Source organism: Crotalus tigris, unplaced genomic scaffold (assembly GCF_016545835.1).
Source record: "Crotalus tigris isolate CLP2741 ecotype Arizona unplaced genomic scaffold, ASM1654583v1 scf7180000017536.10889498, whole genome shotgun sequence".
NCBI lineage: Eukaryota > Metazoa > Chordata > Lepidosauria > Squamata > Viperidae > Crotalus > Crotalus tigris.
The window spans coordinates 5,823,331-5,843,476 of NW_024096460.1; the positions used below are offsets into that span (position 1 = coordinate 5,823,331).

At 40.6% G+C, this 20,146-nt stretch overlaps 1 protein-coding gene across 8 annotated transcripts in view; it reads right to left on the minus strand.

The window, feature by feature from the left end:
* The window catches only part of FAM53B (family with sequence similarity 53 member B), a 134,091-nt gene that overhangs the window by 58,514 nt on the left and 55,431 nt on the right, over positions 1 to 20,146 (minus strand). For 5 of the 8 annotated variants that reach the window (XM_039341069.1, XM_039340727.1, XM_039340897.1 and 2 more), the window contains one exon: positions 6,172 to 6,950. In XM_039341069.1, the coding sequence (XP_039197003.1) occupies positions 6,172 to 6,950 (779 nt within the window). Of the gene's footprint in view, positions 1 to 732; positions 869 to 6,171; positions 6,951 to 20,146 lie in introns of all 8 variants that reach the window. The other 3 variants (XM_039341334.1, XM_039341154.1, XM_039341247.1) reach the window with 1 other exon arrangement.

A 20,146-nucleotide genomic window follows, 5' to 3' on the forward strand; every position in this document is an offset into this window, starting at 1 on the left:
TAGCAGCCTTCTGGGAGAGGTGGAACAGAGAGGAAGGAATTCCCATGCAATTTTCCCATCCTATATCACCATGGCATGATCCCCTCATCTATGTAACTCCCTAAGGATCTTCCCTGATCTGTGCTGTCTCGCCACATGCCTTCTTCAACCCACACAGCACCTCTTCCTCACACATCCATATCCTCCTTGACCTAGAGTGAATGGCACACCCCCGTGCACTCCTCCCAACATGCGCAACCCCTATGCATACCATCCCCAACTGGCATGACACCTCTCACATGCTCCATGAACCCTGCACTCCCTTCTTGACCCACACTGCCTTCCCAAGGGCCCTATCTGACCCACAGGACACATCTCATGAACCCTCAAACACCCTTCTTGATCTATGCCACTCACTTACATGCCCTCCCCATTTGTTCATTTGTGACACACATGAATGCACCTTTCTCAACCACATAGCCTCTCTTATGCTCCCTTATGTACCATTCCTGACCCATACATCCCCTCAATTTCTTCTCCACTTCCAAGCTTCTCATAAGCAAAGTAAATTTGAGGGAGCGAGGAAGAAAGGAATGTGATCTCCCCACCAACATGATTATCCAGTAGGTTTTCATGTTATATGTCTTTGCATGTGTGGTTTATTATTTTGAGTCATACTGTTTGAATGGGGCAGTCTTATAAATCCAGTAAGTAAAATAAAATAAAATAATTAAATAAAATTAAATAAAATACCTTGCCAATTAATTGGCGAAAGAGTGATCATGAATAAGTTAAAGATGGCAGATTCCATTTTTGATCTTGAAGCATGAGCACAGAATTGCTGCCTGTGTGGGAAAGAGTACTGCCTCCTATGTTTTCTGTTGTGCTCCTTTAAAAAGAAAAAAAAGGCACTGTTGGTTTTAAAAACTTTGCTTCCCCTCTTTTCTATAAAGTCTACTTTCTAGGAATCTTTGTGACCTAAAGAACAGCAATAGATTATGGCTCACAAAAACTCTTTAAGGAGCAGAAAAAAAAAAAACCCTGAACAATTTGCCTTGGTCACACAGAAAAAAAACTAAGGAAAGATTGAGAAGAGGGACCCTAGTCTCCTGAATTACTCCAGTGCCTTAGGCAAAGTTCTTTCTTGCCTGTCACAACAAATGACTTCCTTGTGTTCCTACCAGAATGCATACAAATATACCAGTTCACTGTTGTATGAATTTTCACTGCATCAATATGTATCTAATGTCCTTGCACAATAATGCAGTTTTTCATAAAGGCAATTCTATTAGTGTCCAGGCAGTGGGAAAAAAACTGGACGGGGTAAACATACCTAACCTTTAATATCATTTTTATGTTTTGGGTCACATTTTTGGTGAATGTAATTATTTTTTAAAAAAAATAGAGAAGAAAAACCAACTCAGTAATTTCTAACTCTTTTGTTCTTCAGAGTTAAAACATAAATCCCATTATCAGCCAAGAATCTATTGGTTTGACTATCACTACCAATGCCTTTTCTCTCAGGAAACATCTCTGTCATATCTCTCTCTCTCTCTCTCTCTCTAACAATGGACAGATTCTGGGGAACAGATCCAGCAGTCTGATGTATGTATGTATTAGCACAGTGGTGGTGAACCTATGGCACGGGTGCCAGAGCCCTCTCTGTGGGCACACATACCGTCACCCCAGTCCTAGGCCTTCAGCTGGGTTTTATAAAATCTTTTCGCTTTAGGCCTCTGCCACCAAAAAAAAAAAAAGGTTCAATCAGTCAATTTTAACTTCTCGCAGGAAAAAAAAGATCTTGCAAAGTTGGAATTGATTGATTGAACTTTTTAGTCCTACCCAGTCTGCCATTATCACCGCAGCCACGCTCACCCAATTGGCCACACCCAGCCAGCACTCGATGATGCATAAGTGGGTTTTGGGTTGTAGTTTGGACACTCAGTCTCAGTATTAGCATAAAAATATAGTCTCACAACCTGTAAAATGCAATGTCATGTAACCATATCATTTAGCAACAGCAATCCCAGCAGTCCCCATTGCCACTGTTAAGTGAGGATTGCTGTCATTATGTGAAGACTTCATATGACTGAATTCTTGCCAACTTCCCACAAGCAAAGCCAGTGAGGCTGCAAGTCCTGGTCACAACAAGCTTTTCCTTAGGCAACTTGAAATCAAGCTGACAAGTAGGTGGATGCTATGGAATGTGGGAGGGGGAGGAGATACTGTAGCGCAGTATAAGCAGCAGGCATGTGGGTAGGTGCATTGAGATGGGGTCCAGGACAAAAACCAGTAACTTATTGGCATGACGTATGACCTCCTTGCTAGTTTTCCCATTGCTTGTAGGAAGCCAACAGAGAAGGTTGCAAATGGGAATCACAGCACCACAATATGCTGCAGCTGTTGTATGTGGGGGTGGCCACCAATTGCCTGAATTGTGATCACATAACCTCAGGAGTGCTGTGATGGCCATAACTTTGAAGGCCAGTTAGGAGAATATGACCATGGTTTTATGGGGGGGTTGGTTTGGTTTTTCTCTCCCTTTTCTTCCATTCATTAAAACCAGCATATCATGAAAAAGACTGATCACAATTACAATTACATGGGAGCTTGCTTTGCCTGAATGCCTTCTTGTAATATTCCATCAAGATGTTTTTAGATCTCTGATTTGCCATTTGGGACCAATTAATTTAGTTCTTTCATCCAGATGGTTAAGATCACACAAGGACCCACACAACAGAAATGGTTAACTTCAATGCTGGGGTAGATGAGATCTTGTATTGTTTTGCACAGTAGGAATCTTGCTGTACAGCAGAACATATTGTGTTGCTCTGCATCACTGTCAGATATAGTGAGTACCCCATCAATGTTTGGAGGCACCCTTAAAAGAAAATGTACTTAAAGTGTGAAAATGCTACTTTTCTCATTTAGCCATTTTACATACTCGAAGGCACACAAGATTGTTCTTCTAACTATATGAATATTCAGGATAAAGTAGGAATATTATAAAGATATTTTAGCAATCAAATAAATTCTTTATTATAACCATATTAAAAATATTTTAGACTTTGATATCCAGGACACAAAATTAATTTAGAGACTATCTAAATTTATAAAACAATTTGAACTTAGTTTTGATTTATTAAAACAATTTAAGCTGAACTACAGTTCTATAACTACAAGAAAGCTCATGTTATATTATCAAATTCTGTTTCAAATTATCAACTTTTGCTACAGGAAAGTTTGACTGGATCCTGAATAAATTTTGACAGCAATATTAAAACATGCATATAATTTTCTACCAGTAGAAAAGACAACATAGACATTTACATGTAAAAATAAGCTGTACTTACAGAATAAAACCTCCAGTTCATGAGAAATTTCAGAAAAAAAATGTCATTCTGCATCAATTAATATATCCTACAATCGGACATTGTAACGTTTAAACCTGGAACTATATCAGGCATGAATAGAAATAAATTAAGATTAAATTCTTATTTAATCGAGAAGAGTTCTAGCTAATTATGGCTAAAATTATCCAAACCTGGGAAAATATTATCTATCACCACAGATTTAACTGGCACAAAGGAGTCTTTGGATAAGAAGTATCCACAAGCTATGATCCAAGCTTTAAGAGTAAATAAATGCAACTATTCATTATTCTCGGTTTATCCAACTTTAAACCATGAATGGTCCATTATTTGGAAGTATTTCTATCTTGAATGATTAAATTTGACTTAAATTTACATATTCAAGAGGTAAGAAAAACATGAAGTGTTTATTGCCATTGTTTTAAATGAAATGCACAAAAGGTAGCTCTGCATTTGATCAAAATAACATGGATACAAAAGGATGGCTATATCTTTCTATATATGTTTGCTCAATCAAATAATGCAGCTCTATAGAAAATAAAATAAAAATGTTAAAGCAATTAACTGGTCGGAATAAGGTTTAAACTTGTCCAGTCACTGACTACATTTTAATTAACAGAGAGAGAGAGAGAAAGAGAGACTTTAAACACATGACCAAAGGACATGAACTGACTCATAGCTGCTAAACTATAAAGCAATGTTAAGGTTGCTGGTTCAATATATGAAGAGTAAGATAAATTTGCTGATTTCTTTAAGGAAACCTACACTGACACTTGAGAAAGTCATTTAAATTATCAATGATTCTGAGAGGCTTAAATAATTGGGATTAGAGTGCCTTTTTGTAAACTTTGTTCTTCCTTTGATACCAACATTGTTTAAATTATCTCACTGACAACACTGGGATCTAAGTTCAATTTGCAGATTAGATCTATACAGAATATTTACCTTATAGTTCTAGCAATCTTCTTGGAGGTAAATATAACAGCAGATCAAGTTTATCACTGTCTTACCTTTATTCTTTCTTGGTAATATATGGGTTTTGTTGTACATTTTCCTATCCCAGAGCAACTTCAAAGGCATACTTTTTCACTCTTAATCTTAATCTTCTTATCCCAATAAAGCAATTGAAAGTCCCCTATGCTCTGCTGAATATGTGCAAGATATATTTAAAGCCCTGCTGGTTAAAAAGAATTAAGCAATAGAAAAATGTGTTTTATTTAGAGATCCCTTTTCTGGCTCCTACTTCCTTGAATACCCAAACATTCCTGGATATAGACACAAAGAACTATATTTTTTTAAAGATTACTGCAAGTACAAGAGAGTAAAAAGCTTCTGGGAAGTCCAAGTAGTAGAATTTCAACTTACTACTTATCTAGTTTATTGGCTAATAAAAGTAAATTAGCATATTACAGTTCACACATTTTCAAGCAGGAATTAATTCCAAAGCAGTTTAAAGTAATATTTGCCTCTGAAGTCACCCATGCATGTTATTTCTTTACCCTTTTTATTTACGTACCAAACTTCATTAGGGAATAAAAAGTTTAAACAAAAGCAGATCAACTTTTTCAATCAGCCAAGGGTATATAAAATACATCACAGAAAGGAGGTGAGAAAAGTTCCTTCCATCAAGGGATATTTCAATCAGATAAAGTAAAGGGGAATAAAACCAAAAAACAAAAAGGAGCACTTGGTGAAGAAATATGCTCTTAACAAAACTATAGGAACATTTAGTGAGCATATTTTATTTGGAAGAAATACCAAAATGATATATAATTCAAAGCAGTTAAGACCAAAGCCTCCTGGAGATATACGGCTGTTTTACATGCCTATAGGCAGTGTTTCCAGCCTTATGACTATGGGGGTCAGGGCATAAACATGTCATGGTAGCAAAACTGGAATTCTGATACAAAGGCAAAATTAATGCACTGCTGGTGGGAAGCTACTTTTCATGCCTGATTTATCTCTGGACTATACAAAAGTTGCTGATATTTTATTAAGTAGCATAAGCTTATAAAATTAATGACAACAGAACGGCTGAATCATAACGCTTTAGTTATTAGATACGAGAATAAAAGGGACTTGGCATGCTTTAAGAGCTCTTACAGCTCAGTCAGGCAGCACACACTTTTTTAAAACTATTTTTTTTCAAGTATTCACTAAAAGTAAAAATGTATGGGTGTCACATCCTCTGATATATAGTTCAGATCGCTTATCTGTTCAGCTCTTTGGATTCGTGAGTGAACAGGAAAGTACTGCTGCTGAAGAGAAGAGCAATAACAAAGTGGAAAATTACAAAAGTTGTGACTCTGAAGTCAAAGCTCATTAGACAATGAATTCCCTAGTTTAGAGAATTCAAAACAGAAAATAGGTGAACACTGGTGCCTTTGAGGTTTCCTCCACTTTCCACAGTATATAAGCAACTCTTCAGCAGTTTTATATATGGTCAAAAAATATTGCCAATATCTTTCTTCCGAGAGGAAAACAACTCAGTTTTGATAATGCTGAATTGTAAGAAATGTTAAATTTATTTAAAAGTTACATTGTAAAGTGAATTAAGTTGCTGAAGAACATTGTTCTGAATAAAAATGAAAATAGTCTTCAAATGGGGGAGTTAGAGTAAATATTAATTACAGTAACCGTGAATTTTGACCCATGCACAGAAAGAAGATGTGGAATTAGGTAAAGAAGTAAAACTAGTTTGAGTTTTATTGCTAACAATGTCAACACAGTGCAGACTTCTATGCATAAACAAATCCCTTAGTTGTTCTGTAAATGTCAGGTCTAACCATGCTATTCCTGGTGTGAGATAATAAATTCTTACCTGTGTCATCTTGACAAGGTCCAATGAAGGTCTTTGTTCCTTTATCTCTTCAGGTCGTCTTCGCTTAATTCCAACTTTCTTGTCATTAAGGACACATGGTTGAGACCGACTTCGAGAAAGCCCATTGGAGCGCCTTGTCAACTCTGGTGTTGAGGCAGGTGTGCTGTTTGCTGAGGGCAGACAATTTTCCGAAAAGGAAATTTGATCATGGGAACAAGAGAGAGATCGCTGGATGTCAACCCTACCACTCTCAGAAGAGCAATGATCACTACCCCAAATATCACTTGTCTGTCCATAAGTGGCTGACTTTTGCATTCCTTGGCATGGCTGACACCCAAATCTATTGCTAAATCCCATCTGGTCATATGATGAGGAGAGAGTACATGACCTGGAAGGAAGGCTAAAGCTTGAACTTCTCTGCATGGTTGTGAATCCATTGGAGTAACGCTGCACGCTTCCCCCGCTATAGCAGCGTCTCTTTTCTACAGGAGTCCAGACCTTTGATCCAATGGGCCTCCATGAAGCCCGGCAACTGGACATCTCATCGGAAAAAGAGAGTGATCGGCACTGGCGTTTGCTGGGAGGTGCTGAAGGGTTGCCATTACGGTCACTAAGGCTGAGATCCTTGATCAAGTTGGTTACTGAGCATGCGTTAGCTGGCTCTCTCTGCCATAAGGAGCTTTCATCGCTTTTGTCAGACAAGCAGTCCCAAATGTTGGCACTTGGCTGTTCGACCTGAAGGGGGTATTTCCTGCTGAGATCTCTCCATCTGTCATTTTCTAGTTTTAAAGGATAAGATAATATATAATCAATCAATCAATCAATCAAATATTTATTACAGTCAAAGACCAGTACAATTAAAATGCTCAAAGTGTATCCAGTCAGAATAAAACAGCAACAAACAACAAATCTATGTTGAAATCATAATTTGGCAGTCTATTTATCAGTTGCACTAAATAAGAAAACAGCCTAAGCTATAATGTAATATTAATCCTTAAATTGTGAAGGCCTATAGTTATTAGGTACTAAAGTACAACAGGGTGATAATATCAAAAGATTTAGTGCATTAATTGAATAAAATAGTTATAATTCATCAGGTTTTGGCAAAGTTGTAGTGCTGCTGCACAGAATCTAGCTACCTGCACTGTGACTACCATCTCTTCGTCTTTAAGCAACTACTGAAGAAAAACTGTGTCAGAATGAACAAGATACCTATTAATTATCAGGAAAATAAATTTTGTTCAAATGTCACCATAAAAAGACCAGCAAAGAAAGACATGTCCAGAGGTTTCTACCTCTCCAGAATCATAGTGTCAAAGCCTTTCAGCCAGAAGTATCCATTTATATTTGCCATCCAATAATATACATTCATTAGTGCTATTTATCCCTTATCCTCCATATCATTGAAAAGCACAATACATTACAAGAAAAAATCTCCAGGGTCTCTTTAAGGTTAATCCCTAGGATTTGTTTTCATGGGTTATTGATTTAAAATGGAGCATGACACAAATTAATTATCTGAGACCAAGAGCTGCAAAAAAACAATGAAAAGAAACACCAAAGTGCTGGGTATGACAGAAGTTGAGCAAGTTTTGACAAATGACATTTGGAACATGTTGCATCCATTTGTCAGTTCCCTGTGCTTACACCTGGGATCTAGAGTGCTTTCAGCCTATGAACATCATCTTCCACAAGTCTAACTTTTTTGTTCCAATTCTCACTCCCATCTGCTGCTACAAGTGAGAAAGTCGGCAGTGGTTTCAAGTTCCAGGCTGCTGGTTTCCCTGGCAGGGTTTTGCTATGTGATTCTATTTCATTCTGAGAAAGATGAGAAATGACATTTTGTTCCTATGGGAACATGAAATGAAGAACCATAGATGCCATTTTAAATCTACACGATTTCCATATAAATTGCAAGGGGAATGGAAGCATTTTGGGCCTAGGTATCTGCCTTTATAAATTGGAAATTTATTTATTAAACTTGTTTGCTGCCAATCTCGTTGCAAGGTGACTCTGAGTGGCTTACAACACCAAATGAAGCTGTAAGTAGATATACCAATGTATAAAATCACAATAAAAATACAGATTATGAAAATACAGATTATAACTAAGACCAAAAGATAGGGAGGAAAGGAGCAGCATGTATAGGAGGGGGAGGGGGGAGCTGCTAGTAGTTGATCAACCACCTCCAGTGTGGTACTCCCATTAGGGCCCCAAGCAGAGCCAGGTCTTCTTACTAAAATTGTTTTTAGTAATAACAAAATAGGCTAAAAATGTTACCATTAAAAATAAAATGAACAGTTACTGGGGGATTTTTATGCAAGTGAATAAAAAATGAGGACAAGGAATGAATTTGAGAAAAACAAACAGCCTCTATATGAATCAACAGCATATTTCAACAATACACCAATGCTCAAAATCAATGGTTAATGGCAATGATTAATTGCCATCTTCAGTTGGATGGTCATACAATCCAAACCAAATACTAAGATCATTTCTAGATACACTTCTCTATACTATTCTGAATTGTAACTTGTTTTATTTTTTCACTTTTAAGAACACCATATAAAACCAGTAATACCCAGTAAACAATTACATCTAAACTGAGGTACCACTGTTTATCCTGGTGTAGTTTTTCTCAACCTCAGGAAATTTAAGATGTGTGGATTTGCTGGCTGAGGGAATTCTGGAAGTTGACTTCTACACATCTTAAACTTGCTAAGGCTGAGAAATACTTTCCTTCTGTGCTAAGGATGCTTTTCAAAAGGCAACTGCATTTTCTTGGTTTTTTTCCCTTGAAAACATTTCACTTCTCATCCAAGAAGCTTCTTCAGTTCTGGGTGAGAAGCAAAATATTTTCAAGAAAGACAAGAAACTCCAATTGCCTTTGGGACAACTATGACCTGGATGATTGAGAATCTCCATAGACAATTGTCCTGCTGTATTAGTGATAGCCAAAAGAACATTCAGAGGTGAGGGCACCAGATAAAAGGGAACAAAAACAGAAATCAGTTATGCTAGCAAGTTGCTTTGGGTCTGGGGCCTAGTTTTCCCATTTTACAAAAGCCTTAATAACTTTACATGAGAGAGTACAGTATCGGTATTTACAACATTTCTAGATGATTTATACAATAGATAAATCATGCCCACATTACAGATATTCTTCGACTTACCACCACAATTGACCCCAACATTTCAGTTGCTAAGTGAGATATTTGTTGAGTTTTGCCCCATTTTACGACTTTTCTTGCCACAGTTGTTAAGTGAATCACTGCAATTGTTACATTAATAACATGGTTGTTAAGTGAATCTGGCTTCCCCATTCACTTTGCTTGTTAGAAGGCTGCAAAATGTGATCATATGACCCAGGACACTGCAACCGTCATAAATATGAGTCAGATGCCAAGCAACTGAATTTTGATCACGTGACCATGAAGATGCTTCAATGGTCATAAGTGTGAAAAATGATCATCAGTCACTTTTTTCAGTGCCGTAATTTCGAACAGTCACTAAATGAATTGTTGTAAGTCAAGAACTACCTGTATTCGCTCTTCTGCAGCTATATTGACAAAGTTGCCTAGTTCTTTATATTATTATTATTTGATCATTTGGTTAGATGGCATATGAAAACATCTTGGAATTCAGTAAATGAAAATACAGTGTAAGATTTTTCAGAAAGAGAGGACTCTGATGTTAATTCTTTTCAGAACTCTGAAGCATCAATCAAAATAGTTTTCACCTGTCTATGAAAAAGCTTGTCTTAAGTGAAATCTAAATAAAATATATAATGTTCAGTAAAAGGGAAAAAACCCACCGTACTAGCCCTCGAGTAAATCAATTTACTGGGATTGCAGTGCTCATTCTCCTGATCAGAATAGTGTAATAAATGTACAAATTACTATCTAGGTTATTGAAAATACTGGAGAAAAAAAATAGACACAGGAAGCTTCTGAGCTATTCTAGATCATTAGAAAAAGTAGTAATTCCTATCATACATCGTAGTCCTTATCAAATCTAACTATATTATTAATAACTACGTTCTACATTTAGTTCTGTATTTCTTTCAGAGATCAATAGTTAAATCATAAGTTTAAGTATTATGTCCAGACAAACCACTATATTATATTCTACTTATGTTTTGCTCATACTTAGCACTTGAATTTAGGGAAAAAATACTTTTCCCACTGGGTAAAAAACATTCACCTTAAATATATACTGCTATTATTATTCCATGGATCTCAACCAGTTCAAGCTATGGCCCATCCAAGAACTTCTTTTAAATCACTGTGATCTTAAAGATACATCATTGTGTTGATAGAATATGGGTCAGAGAGCAAAAAAATCCTGAATATGGACCCTCTCTCCTATGAGATGTACTTCAGACTTTTTGGATAAAAATAAAATCATCTAGAATTAGAGATCCATTGTAAGCTGGCATGGGCTACTTATTCATTTCAACATCTCACCTACATCTGCTGCGGTTGACAGTTATTAAAGTTCTGATTTAAATTCAGCTGACAGTAGCTTTGTTAAGAAACAAACAGTGAGAACAGAAACAGAGAAAAGCAACAGATTCTGTACTATTATCAGAAGTGATAGTTTTTTTCTTCTACTTTTTTCTCTCTTCTAAGAGACAAAGGAAATCAGAAGAGTGGAACTGAAACTGCTTATGCATGAAATATAGTTTTAGCCATATTTGAATGGCCATTTAATATCTTATTCAGCATGAAGCAAAAATACTGGGATTATAGCACTGAGAACATTTTTTAAGTCCATACATTATTAAAGCTTACAATCAATCTCAAAGCACTAGAGTGCAAATCTAATTGTGTTCCAAAGTAGCTCAGTATCCTAACAATTTGGATGAATGAAAGGGCTATTTAAGCAGAATGACATGGTGGTGTACATATGGTGGATTCAGTTTCAAAGACTTGAGTGATGAAGGTTTTAATAAGGGGAAATTCTGTTCATAGTGATGTGTGGGTATCTATTATGAATATTTATTAGGAAAAAAGCCTGCAAAGCAATAGATGGCAACAATCCAAAGGCCAGAAAAAAGATTATTCTGTTAGCATTGTATGCAAGAGGAAATAATCTTTTTTCCTTCTTTGTCGTTCAGGAACAGTTCACAGTGCATGCACTATCACACTCAAACTGCATCACTATCCATAAGGTTTCCATTTTATTTTATTTTATTTTATAATTTCCCCACATAATCAGGCACCAAAATAATTTCCCCGCATAATCAGGCACTAAAACAGAACTTCGGTCCCTTCCTACAATCTTTATGTGCTCATCCCATGCTTTCTTCTTTAATCATTTTCTCAAAAGCTGATAGACTTGATATCAAATATGAAAAAAGTTTCTATGCTTGGTATTGGCTGACCTTTAAAACCACTGCTTAGATGTTTTGTTTTGAAGCCTTATGTCAGGGGTGTCAAACTGCCAGTCCGTGGGCTGGATGTGTCACGACAAAACCGCACCCACCCCATTGCTGGCAATGAGGAAAAAGCTCCGATATGTTGCACGATGTCACGTGACATTGCGAGTTTGACATGTCTGCCTTATGTAGACTAAAATTTCTGGACTTTTTGCTGACATAATTATTTTAATTAGGTACTAGAAACTTGGTAAAACATGTGTAGCATAAATGCAGACAGCTAAACAATTTCAATTTTTTAAATATACCCAAAAATGACTTGAGGTCCTAGGGCCTTAGAGCCGGTACCTGGAGCAAAACAATGGTAGCCTGAACAACGTATGTCAGCAGTGACCAATCCTATGACTATTTAGACTAATCAAATAATGATTCATGGGAGTGTCTGATTCCCATGATGTTTATACTGTTTTATATTATTTTATTGGTTGTAAGCTGTACTGAATAGTTCTAAGATAGGCAGTTATACAAATGTGATATATTTATCTCTATCTCCTTCTTTTCCGAACCAAATCAGTCTGTTGCCATGAAGTAATAGATATTATTCACACAATCACATCTATACATAGTTAAAAAATGATTTAAGACTTCCTCAATATGAAAAGAAAAATGTGACATAAATGCATCTAAAAAGAACAAAATCAAAATACTGTTCTTTGAATATGATGTACTTTCTACACAACTGTGGATGCTTTTACATCACCATGATACTACCTGGTGATTCTCAATTGATCTTAATATTGGAAGAAAATAAACAGTCATTCTCTGAACAGTTTGAAAGAAAAATCAGTGATAGAGAACTAATGTCAAACCTTGATTAGAATTAATGATAAACACTCAAATGAAAAGTTAGATTACTAGAAATAATAATGTAAGTCCACTGTGCGATTCAGAAGTTAAACAGATACGGGAGGAAAACTGAAGACTTTTAAAATAAGCATTTAGCTAAAGAAAACTATTGGATTATGTAAATTGTCTAAAACATGCAGCTGAAAAGGGGTGTTGTCTTACCTGAACGCCTTTTCTCAGTACGGAGATGGAGAATCCACCAATGGGTTTTCTCTGTCTGCCTGCTCTTGAGACCAAGTAGCCAAACTTGACACGCCCCCTCTTGCTAGGAGATCCAGTCTTAAAGAGGGTGAAAGTGGCTGAAGGTGGACGAGATGTTGGCTCTCAATCCCTTAAATTCGGCCTAACTGACCTAAAGGGCGGGTGTGGATTCTCCATCTCCGTACTGAGAAAAGGCGTTCAGGTAAGACAACGCCCCTTCTCCAGTACAGGAGATGGAGAATCCACCAATGGGACAAACCAAAGCCTCACTGTCCCGATGGGTGGGAAACAGATAAGGCCGCAACAGTGTCCCCGGAGACCACCTGCTGAAGGACCCTCCGACCAAAGGAGGCGTCCGCCAAAGTGAAGGGGTCAATCGTGTAATGGCGTACAAACGGGGAGGGCGAGGACCATGTCGCAGCCCTACAAATCTCCTTGATGGACGCCTGAGTGGCCCATGCCGCAGAGGTCGCAGCACTGCGAGTAGAATGGGCAGAAAGATGACTTGGATCCGGCAGGGAAGAGGACTGATACGCCTCCGCAATACAGGCCCTGATCCACCTGCCAATAGTTCCAGCAGAAACCTTCTGTCCTAGAGAAGCCAGGCAGAATTTGATAAATAGGGCCTCAGATCTACGAAAAGACTCCGTGTGCGTTATGTAACGCCGCAGTGCCCTGTGGACGTCCAGTGGGTGCCAACGCCGCTCTAAGTCATGAGAAGGATTGGGGCAAAAATTTGGCAAAATGAGTTCCTGAGCCCTATGGAAGAGCGAGTTGACCTTGGGCACGAAGGCAGGGTCCAGACAAAAGACCACCCAATTGCTGTGAAAGATACAAAGGTCACTCCTGACTGAGAGAGCAGCCAGTTCAGAGATACGCCTGGCTGACGTGATGGCGATCAAGAACGCAACCTTAAGAGACAAGTTCTGTAACGGAAAAGTAGCCATGGGCTCAAAGGGTGGTTTTGTTAGAGCGTGAAACACGCGAGGCAATTCCCAAGAGGGGTACCTGTGTACCACAAGAGGCCTGGTGTTGCACACACCCTTGATGAAGGTGCGAATCCTAGGATGGTGAGCTAAGGGGACTGAATCCGCACAAGTGAGTAATGTTGACAGGGCCGCCAACTGTCTATGAATAGTAGCAGGGGCCAGGCCTCTTTCCAGACCGGCCAGAAGATAATCTACAATCTGAGGGATGGTCAATTTGTAGACATCCAGTTGTCGCCTTCTACACCAATGACAAAAAAATTTCCAAGTAGAATCATAAATGCAATTGGTCGCTGGGCAACGAGAGACCTGAATCATGGTAATTGCGCGGGCGGAAAATAATTCTTGTGTCATGATACTGCACTCAAGCGCCAGACGGTCAACTGTAACCATTGAGGGTCCGGGTGTTGGAGGGCCCCTGGGTGTAAGGACACGTGATGTGGAGGAATCTTCCACAGAGGAGACTGGGAAAGATTCACCAAGTCGGCAAACCACAGCCTCTGTGGCCAGTACAGGGACACGAGGATCACTTCCGCCTGCTCCTGGAATAGTTTGTGGATGGTCGCCAGTATGAGTGGGAGGGGAGGGAAGGCATAGAGGAGACCATGCGGCCACGGGGTCCGCAAGGCGTCCGTCCCCTCCGCCCCTGGAAGAAAATAGCAGGAGTAGTACCTTGGGAGTTGGGCATTGGCTGATGACGCAAACAGGTCAAGGATCAGATGGCCGAACCTGTGGGAGATCTCGGAGAACAGATCCAGATGCAACCCCCACTCCGAGGGGTCCACCCTAGAATGACTCAAAAAGTCTGCCTGCTGGTTCTCGACCCCCGAGATGTGTTCAGCCCTGAGAGATGCCAGGTTGGACTCTGCCCAGGAACCCAGGAGCCGTGCCTCGGACATAAAGGACCTGGCCCTGGTGCCCCCCTGACGATTGACATGTGCCGTGGATCCCATGTTGTCCGTGAGGATCAGAACGTGACATCCCCTGATCCAGTGCCTGAATTGGCAAAGAGCTAAGTGGATGGCCCTCAGCTCCAGCCAATTGATGTTGTGTCTCAAGTCTGCACGGGACTAGCAGCCCTGCGCAAACTGAGACTGTAGATGGGCTCCCCAACCGAATAGACTGGCATCCATCGTGATGGTGATGTGGTCCAGTTCCTTGAAGGGTGATCCCTTGGTCACCGCTTATGAGAACCACCAGCGCAGAGACCTGAGGATGTGAATCGGGAGCCTGACCTGCCGGTTGGATGCACTGCCATTCACCCGTTGAAATGGTAGGAGAAACCATTGGAGGTCCCGCAAGTGGAGCCTGGCCCAGGGAACTATAGCTATGCAGGAAACCATCTTTCCCAGGAGCTGGGAAAGTAAGACCAGTGGAAGGGTACGGTCCCTGTACACCCGACGGGCCAGATCCCTGATACTGACCAATCGCTCCTGGGAGAGATAGACCATGCAGTTTGAGGTGTCTATGATGGCTCCCAAGTGTAGAAGCCTGGATGAGGGAACTGTCTGGCTTTTTTGGAAATTGACTGAGAAACCACGTTGTTGGAGGATCTGAATGGTGAGTTTTAGGTCCGCCTGAGCTGTCTGGAAAGATAACGCTTGAATCAGGATGTCGTCCAGGTAACACTGGACGTGTATTAGTACCTTCCTCAAGTGGGCGGCTAGTATGGCCAGGACCTTGGTGAACACCCTGGGTGCCGAGGATAGGCCGAAAGGAAGGGCCTTGTACTGGTAATGACTGCCCCTGTAACAAAACCAGGGGAATCATCGGTGAGCTCGATGGATGGGGATGTGGAGGTACGCTTCCGTGAGGTCTACTGACACCAGGAAGTCTCCTTGTCTGATGCCCCCCAGGATGGACTGGAGCGATTGCATCTTGAACTTTTTGTATGTGATGTAATAGTTTAGACTCTTGAGGTTCAGAAACGCTCGCCATCCCCCTGAGGCCTTGGGGACCACAAAGAGGATGGAGTAGAATCCCCCTCCCTTGTGGTCTGGCGGTACCGGTTCTATGGCCTGAATCTCTAGAAGTGTTGAATGGCCTCCTGCATGAGACCCTGTTTGAGTGGATTCCAGGACATGGAACAGGTAATGAATCGGTCCAGGGGGCTGGCCAGAAATTCCAGGGACAGACCAAACTGGATGGTTTGTAATACCCAGGTGTCCATGGAAGTGAGTTCCCACTGATGGAAGAAGTGGGCCAGCCTTCCCCTGATGGGAAGTGCAGTGTAAGAGTCACTTGGACCTCCTGTAGGGGTTTACTGCCCCTCGAAATGGCAGCTTAGATTGACCCTGCTGTCTGGACCGAAAGCCTAGCCTGTCATACGGATGGTCATATGGCCTATCCTGTCTGGGTGTGTATGAGCAGGAAGGCTGAGTGACTGATGGACCTGCCGCTGGCCGAAAGGACTGCCTGCAGAAATAGGGAGCAGGGCGTTTGTTGGCCCATTTGGTCAAGTGGGCCATGACCTTCCACTTGACCTTGTTATCCACAAGGTACGGGGCCAGGGCCTCCCCAAAAAGATTAGTGCCCAGATAGGGAGCTGTCGCAAGACGCCATTTGGCTTTGGCGTTAGCCTGCCAGTGTTTCAACCAAAGCATCCTCCTGGCTGTAATGTTGGATGCTAGAGACCTAGAAGCAAAGTTGGCCGACTGAAGTGTTGCGTCCGCAGCATACTCAGTGGCCGCCACCATTTTGCTTAGGTTATGATGGGTCCGAATGTCCTCAGCAGGGACCCTGGCCTGAAGCTGACGCAGCCATAAAAGGGTGGTACGCACAAAGAAGGTGCACAAGTGGCCGTTTTGATTGCCCATGCTGCTGATTGATGGGTCTTCTGGAAGGTCTGGTCCCACTTTCTGTCATCTGCTTTAAGTGCCTCTGACATGTCTCCAGCGACCGCAGTCTGGGAAACCAGAGGGGTCCAGGCTTCATCAACCTTGGGGAGTCCAAAGCATCCGTGAGGTAGAGGTACTGAACATCTTTTTGTCAGACCTGCTTACGGAAGGGAAGGAAGAAGGGGAGGCCCATTGTTTTTTGATCCCCATGAGAAAAATAGAGGGGCATGGAACGTGATGTTGGGCTGCCACCATTTCAAAAAATATCAGATTTGGGCTGAAATCTGATGTAGCCTGCGACTGAGGGAACTGATCGGGCCCTATGTTAGCTGTTGATGTGGCCTTGCGAAGCAGGATAAGAAGCAGGGCTGGATTGAACAGGCCTCCCGAAGGGGAGGTCTCAGGGGAAAGTTCCTCCTCCTCTGACAGATTAAGGTCCGGCTGCTCACCTTGTGGGGAAGAATAGCCGCTCATGGAGGAGTGCGCGGGAGATGTGGGCTCCTGAAGTATAGGGAGCCCCATAGGATGAACATAAGGTAGCATGGCTGATGTGGAAGCCCCCTGACCAGGTGTATGGAAGGAACGTTCCCGCAGAGCTCGGTCCACGACCTTGGATAGCAAGGCCTCAAGGCAGCCGTCAGAGAAAATGTCTCCAATGTCCAGTCCCCTGAATCCTGCAGCCGTAGGAGTGAAGGTGGCCTCTGGGGCTGGACCTGGAACCGTTGTTGTGTGTTGAGCCAATGTGGAAGGAGAGCTGAGCATGACAGGCATCCCTGTGAGGGACCACACGCCTTGAGCCGAAGTTGAAGGGCCTAAGGGAAGGTCAAATTCAGCAACTGCCAATTGATCCGTCTCTAATTTAGGCCTGCCTCTGCGCTCTGGAGAACTCCTTCTCCAAAGCCTGGTGCCTATGGTTGGCTTGCTTTTCTGCCCTCCATCCTGGTTGAGCAATCTCAGGGAAACTGAGGCGAAGATCCTGGTGTTGGGGCAATTGCGGTGGCAGCGCTAACCGCTACACCGAAAATACTCTTTGTGGGAGTGCCTCCAAACGGCAGGCAAAAATGAGGCTTAAATTGGCTTCGTTGCCTGTAGCGGCAACCAAAATGGCGTCCGCAACTGTCCCCGGCTGCCTGAGATGTTCCGACGGTCTGAATTCAAAGTTGAATTTCAGACCTGCAGCCTGAAATGAGCACCAGAAATGAAGGAAAAAAGGGGGGGGAAGAATGTGGGATATGTTCCGAGCAGCCCCTGCTTGTCAGTTTTCCCCAGAGCCCTGGGGAAAGGAAAGTAGGAAAGCTGCAAAGACCTCCCCCCACACCACACACCTCAATCACAATTGAGTTAGCACTGAGCCCAGTGCTTGTGGGGAAATTTTGTTAAAGGGGATTCCAAATTATTGTTTTAGTAAAATATTGAGGATAACTAAAGGAAGGAGAATTCACCAATGGAGTTTTCTAACATGCTATCTGCTGAGAGCCAAACCTGATACGTCTTCAAGAGCTGAGACCAAGTTAAGACTGGATCTCCTAGCAAAAGGGGGCGTGTCAAGTTTGGCTACTTGGTCTCAAGAGCAGGCAGACAGAGAAAACCTATTGGTGGATTCTCCATCTCCTGTACTGGAGAATAACTCTGCAAACAGCAGTGGCATGAAGAGGGCAGGGTAAAAAGCTGTAAAACAATTTATAACTTGATTTACCTTACTTCGAGAAGTGACTATGTGATCTCAGTCATAAAAACTATCATCTGAAATTAGAATAATGTGGAACTACAAAACAGCTCTTCAAATGCATGAGATCAACAAAATACCTGAAAACTTAATCTGAAGTACGTTATTGTGGTTTGCTCTATAAAATGCCAAACCATCCGATTAGTTCAGAAATTGGCACATACTGCATTAGGGTATCTACGGTTAGAAAGTGCTAATAGATTTAAATTAAAGTTAAAAAACAAAACAAAAAATGAAATGAAAATTATAGTCAGCATGTTTCATGTTTTCAAGGTGTCATGAGTCACCCCTGTGTGAGCTGAGTAGCTTATATAAATTTGTTTAATAAATACATTACAATGGGCTGAAAAAAAGTGACTTACAAGTAGTCCTCGCACTTACAATGGTTGCAGTGTCCCTGTGGTCATGTGATGGCCATTTGCAACTTTTCCAAGGGGTTTCCAACAAACAAAGTCAAACGGGGAAGAAGGGGATTTGCTTAACAATCACATGATTTGCCTAATGACCACAATAAATAAAACTGTAAAATTGGCAGTGACTTACTGAATGACTGCATTACTTAGTGATTAGAGTTGTGATCCTAATAGTAGTTGTATATCGAGGATTACTTGTAATGTTCAACAGTTAAAACTGTATGTCATCCATTTGGGTTACATGATCCAACATCTTTGTAAAACTATAACGTATAATGGAAAGCATTATATTTAAATTATTAAAATAATCAAATGACATATACTGGCACTTGGAAAAATATACTATTATCTCCCTTTAATATGAAAAACTAGAATCTATTTCATTATTTTATTTGGCCTTCTTCTTTAGTATTTTATTTCATTCATTAGTCATGTTGATTTAAACTAGTTCATCCTGCTTACATCAGATCCTCCATCTTCCTCTTTAAACGATAAGCAAAAATCTCACACTAGTTATAGCCAATAATAACAGGATCCTGGAGCCTTATTTATATTGTATTTGTTAACAAAATAATTTCCAAGTCACCTTTCAATCCAGTAAGTACCTGGAAGATGATTTACAAATTAAAACTTGAACAAGGCCTTTCTACCCACAGGATGGAGACCTTTGATAATGCAGTCTCAGAACTATGCCAATCTTTACCAACAGAGACGAAAAGAGGTTTCTTCATTTATTTAATTCTATATTTTCTTTTTAAATTGTCCCTCTGTACAATAATCTGGCATAACTTCATCACTGAATTGCACTGATTTTATTTATGAATGTACACACCACATTTTTGTCAACTATAAGCTTTAGAAAGCCAAGGATATTTTTAAAAAGTATAAAACTATAAGATACTGTAAAGAAAAACAGCACTTTGAACTGTGTGAAAACAACTGTTAGCCCATAAAATAAAGGCAAGATAAGCTTATGATACAACGAAGCAAGAATTAAAAAGCAAACCAATGACTGCCTTTTGCACTAACCCAAGTTCTAAATATGCTTCGAGGGTGAGGTACAGCAATTATATATGAAAGCATGGACAACTTACGCTAGATCTAGCTTTTCCAAGAAAGGAGGATAACTGGTATATGAGTTGAAGCTGGGCACAAGTGCTATGCAATCATATCTACAATGGACTGGGCCCCCAATTGGCCTAGGGCTCTACAAATGCTATGCAGCCATGGGATGGTTGGTGGATTGAGGGAGCTTCCTCCACCTCTTTAACATCTTAATTTTTAACTTTGTTCTTAATTCTGTTTTCCAATTTATTCTTTTTACCAAACTGTTATGATAAACTGCCCAGAATCATTTGGGTGAGATGGGTGCTGTAGAAATTTGATAAACCAGTAAAAACATCCACAATCTTTTGTTTCAAGTGCTTCCTTTGTAAATACAGTATAAACTTCATGCATTATGTTTGCTGAAGACTTCATCTTTGCAACAACTTTAAAAAGTGTATGGCAGCACATCACATAATTAT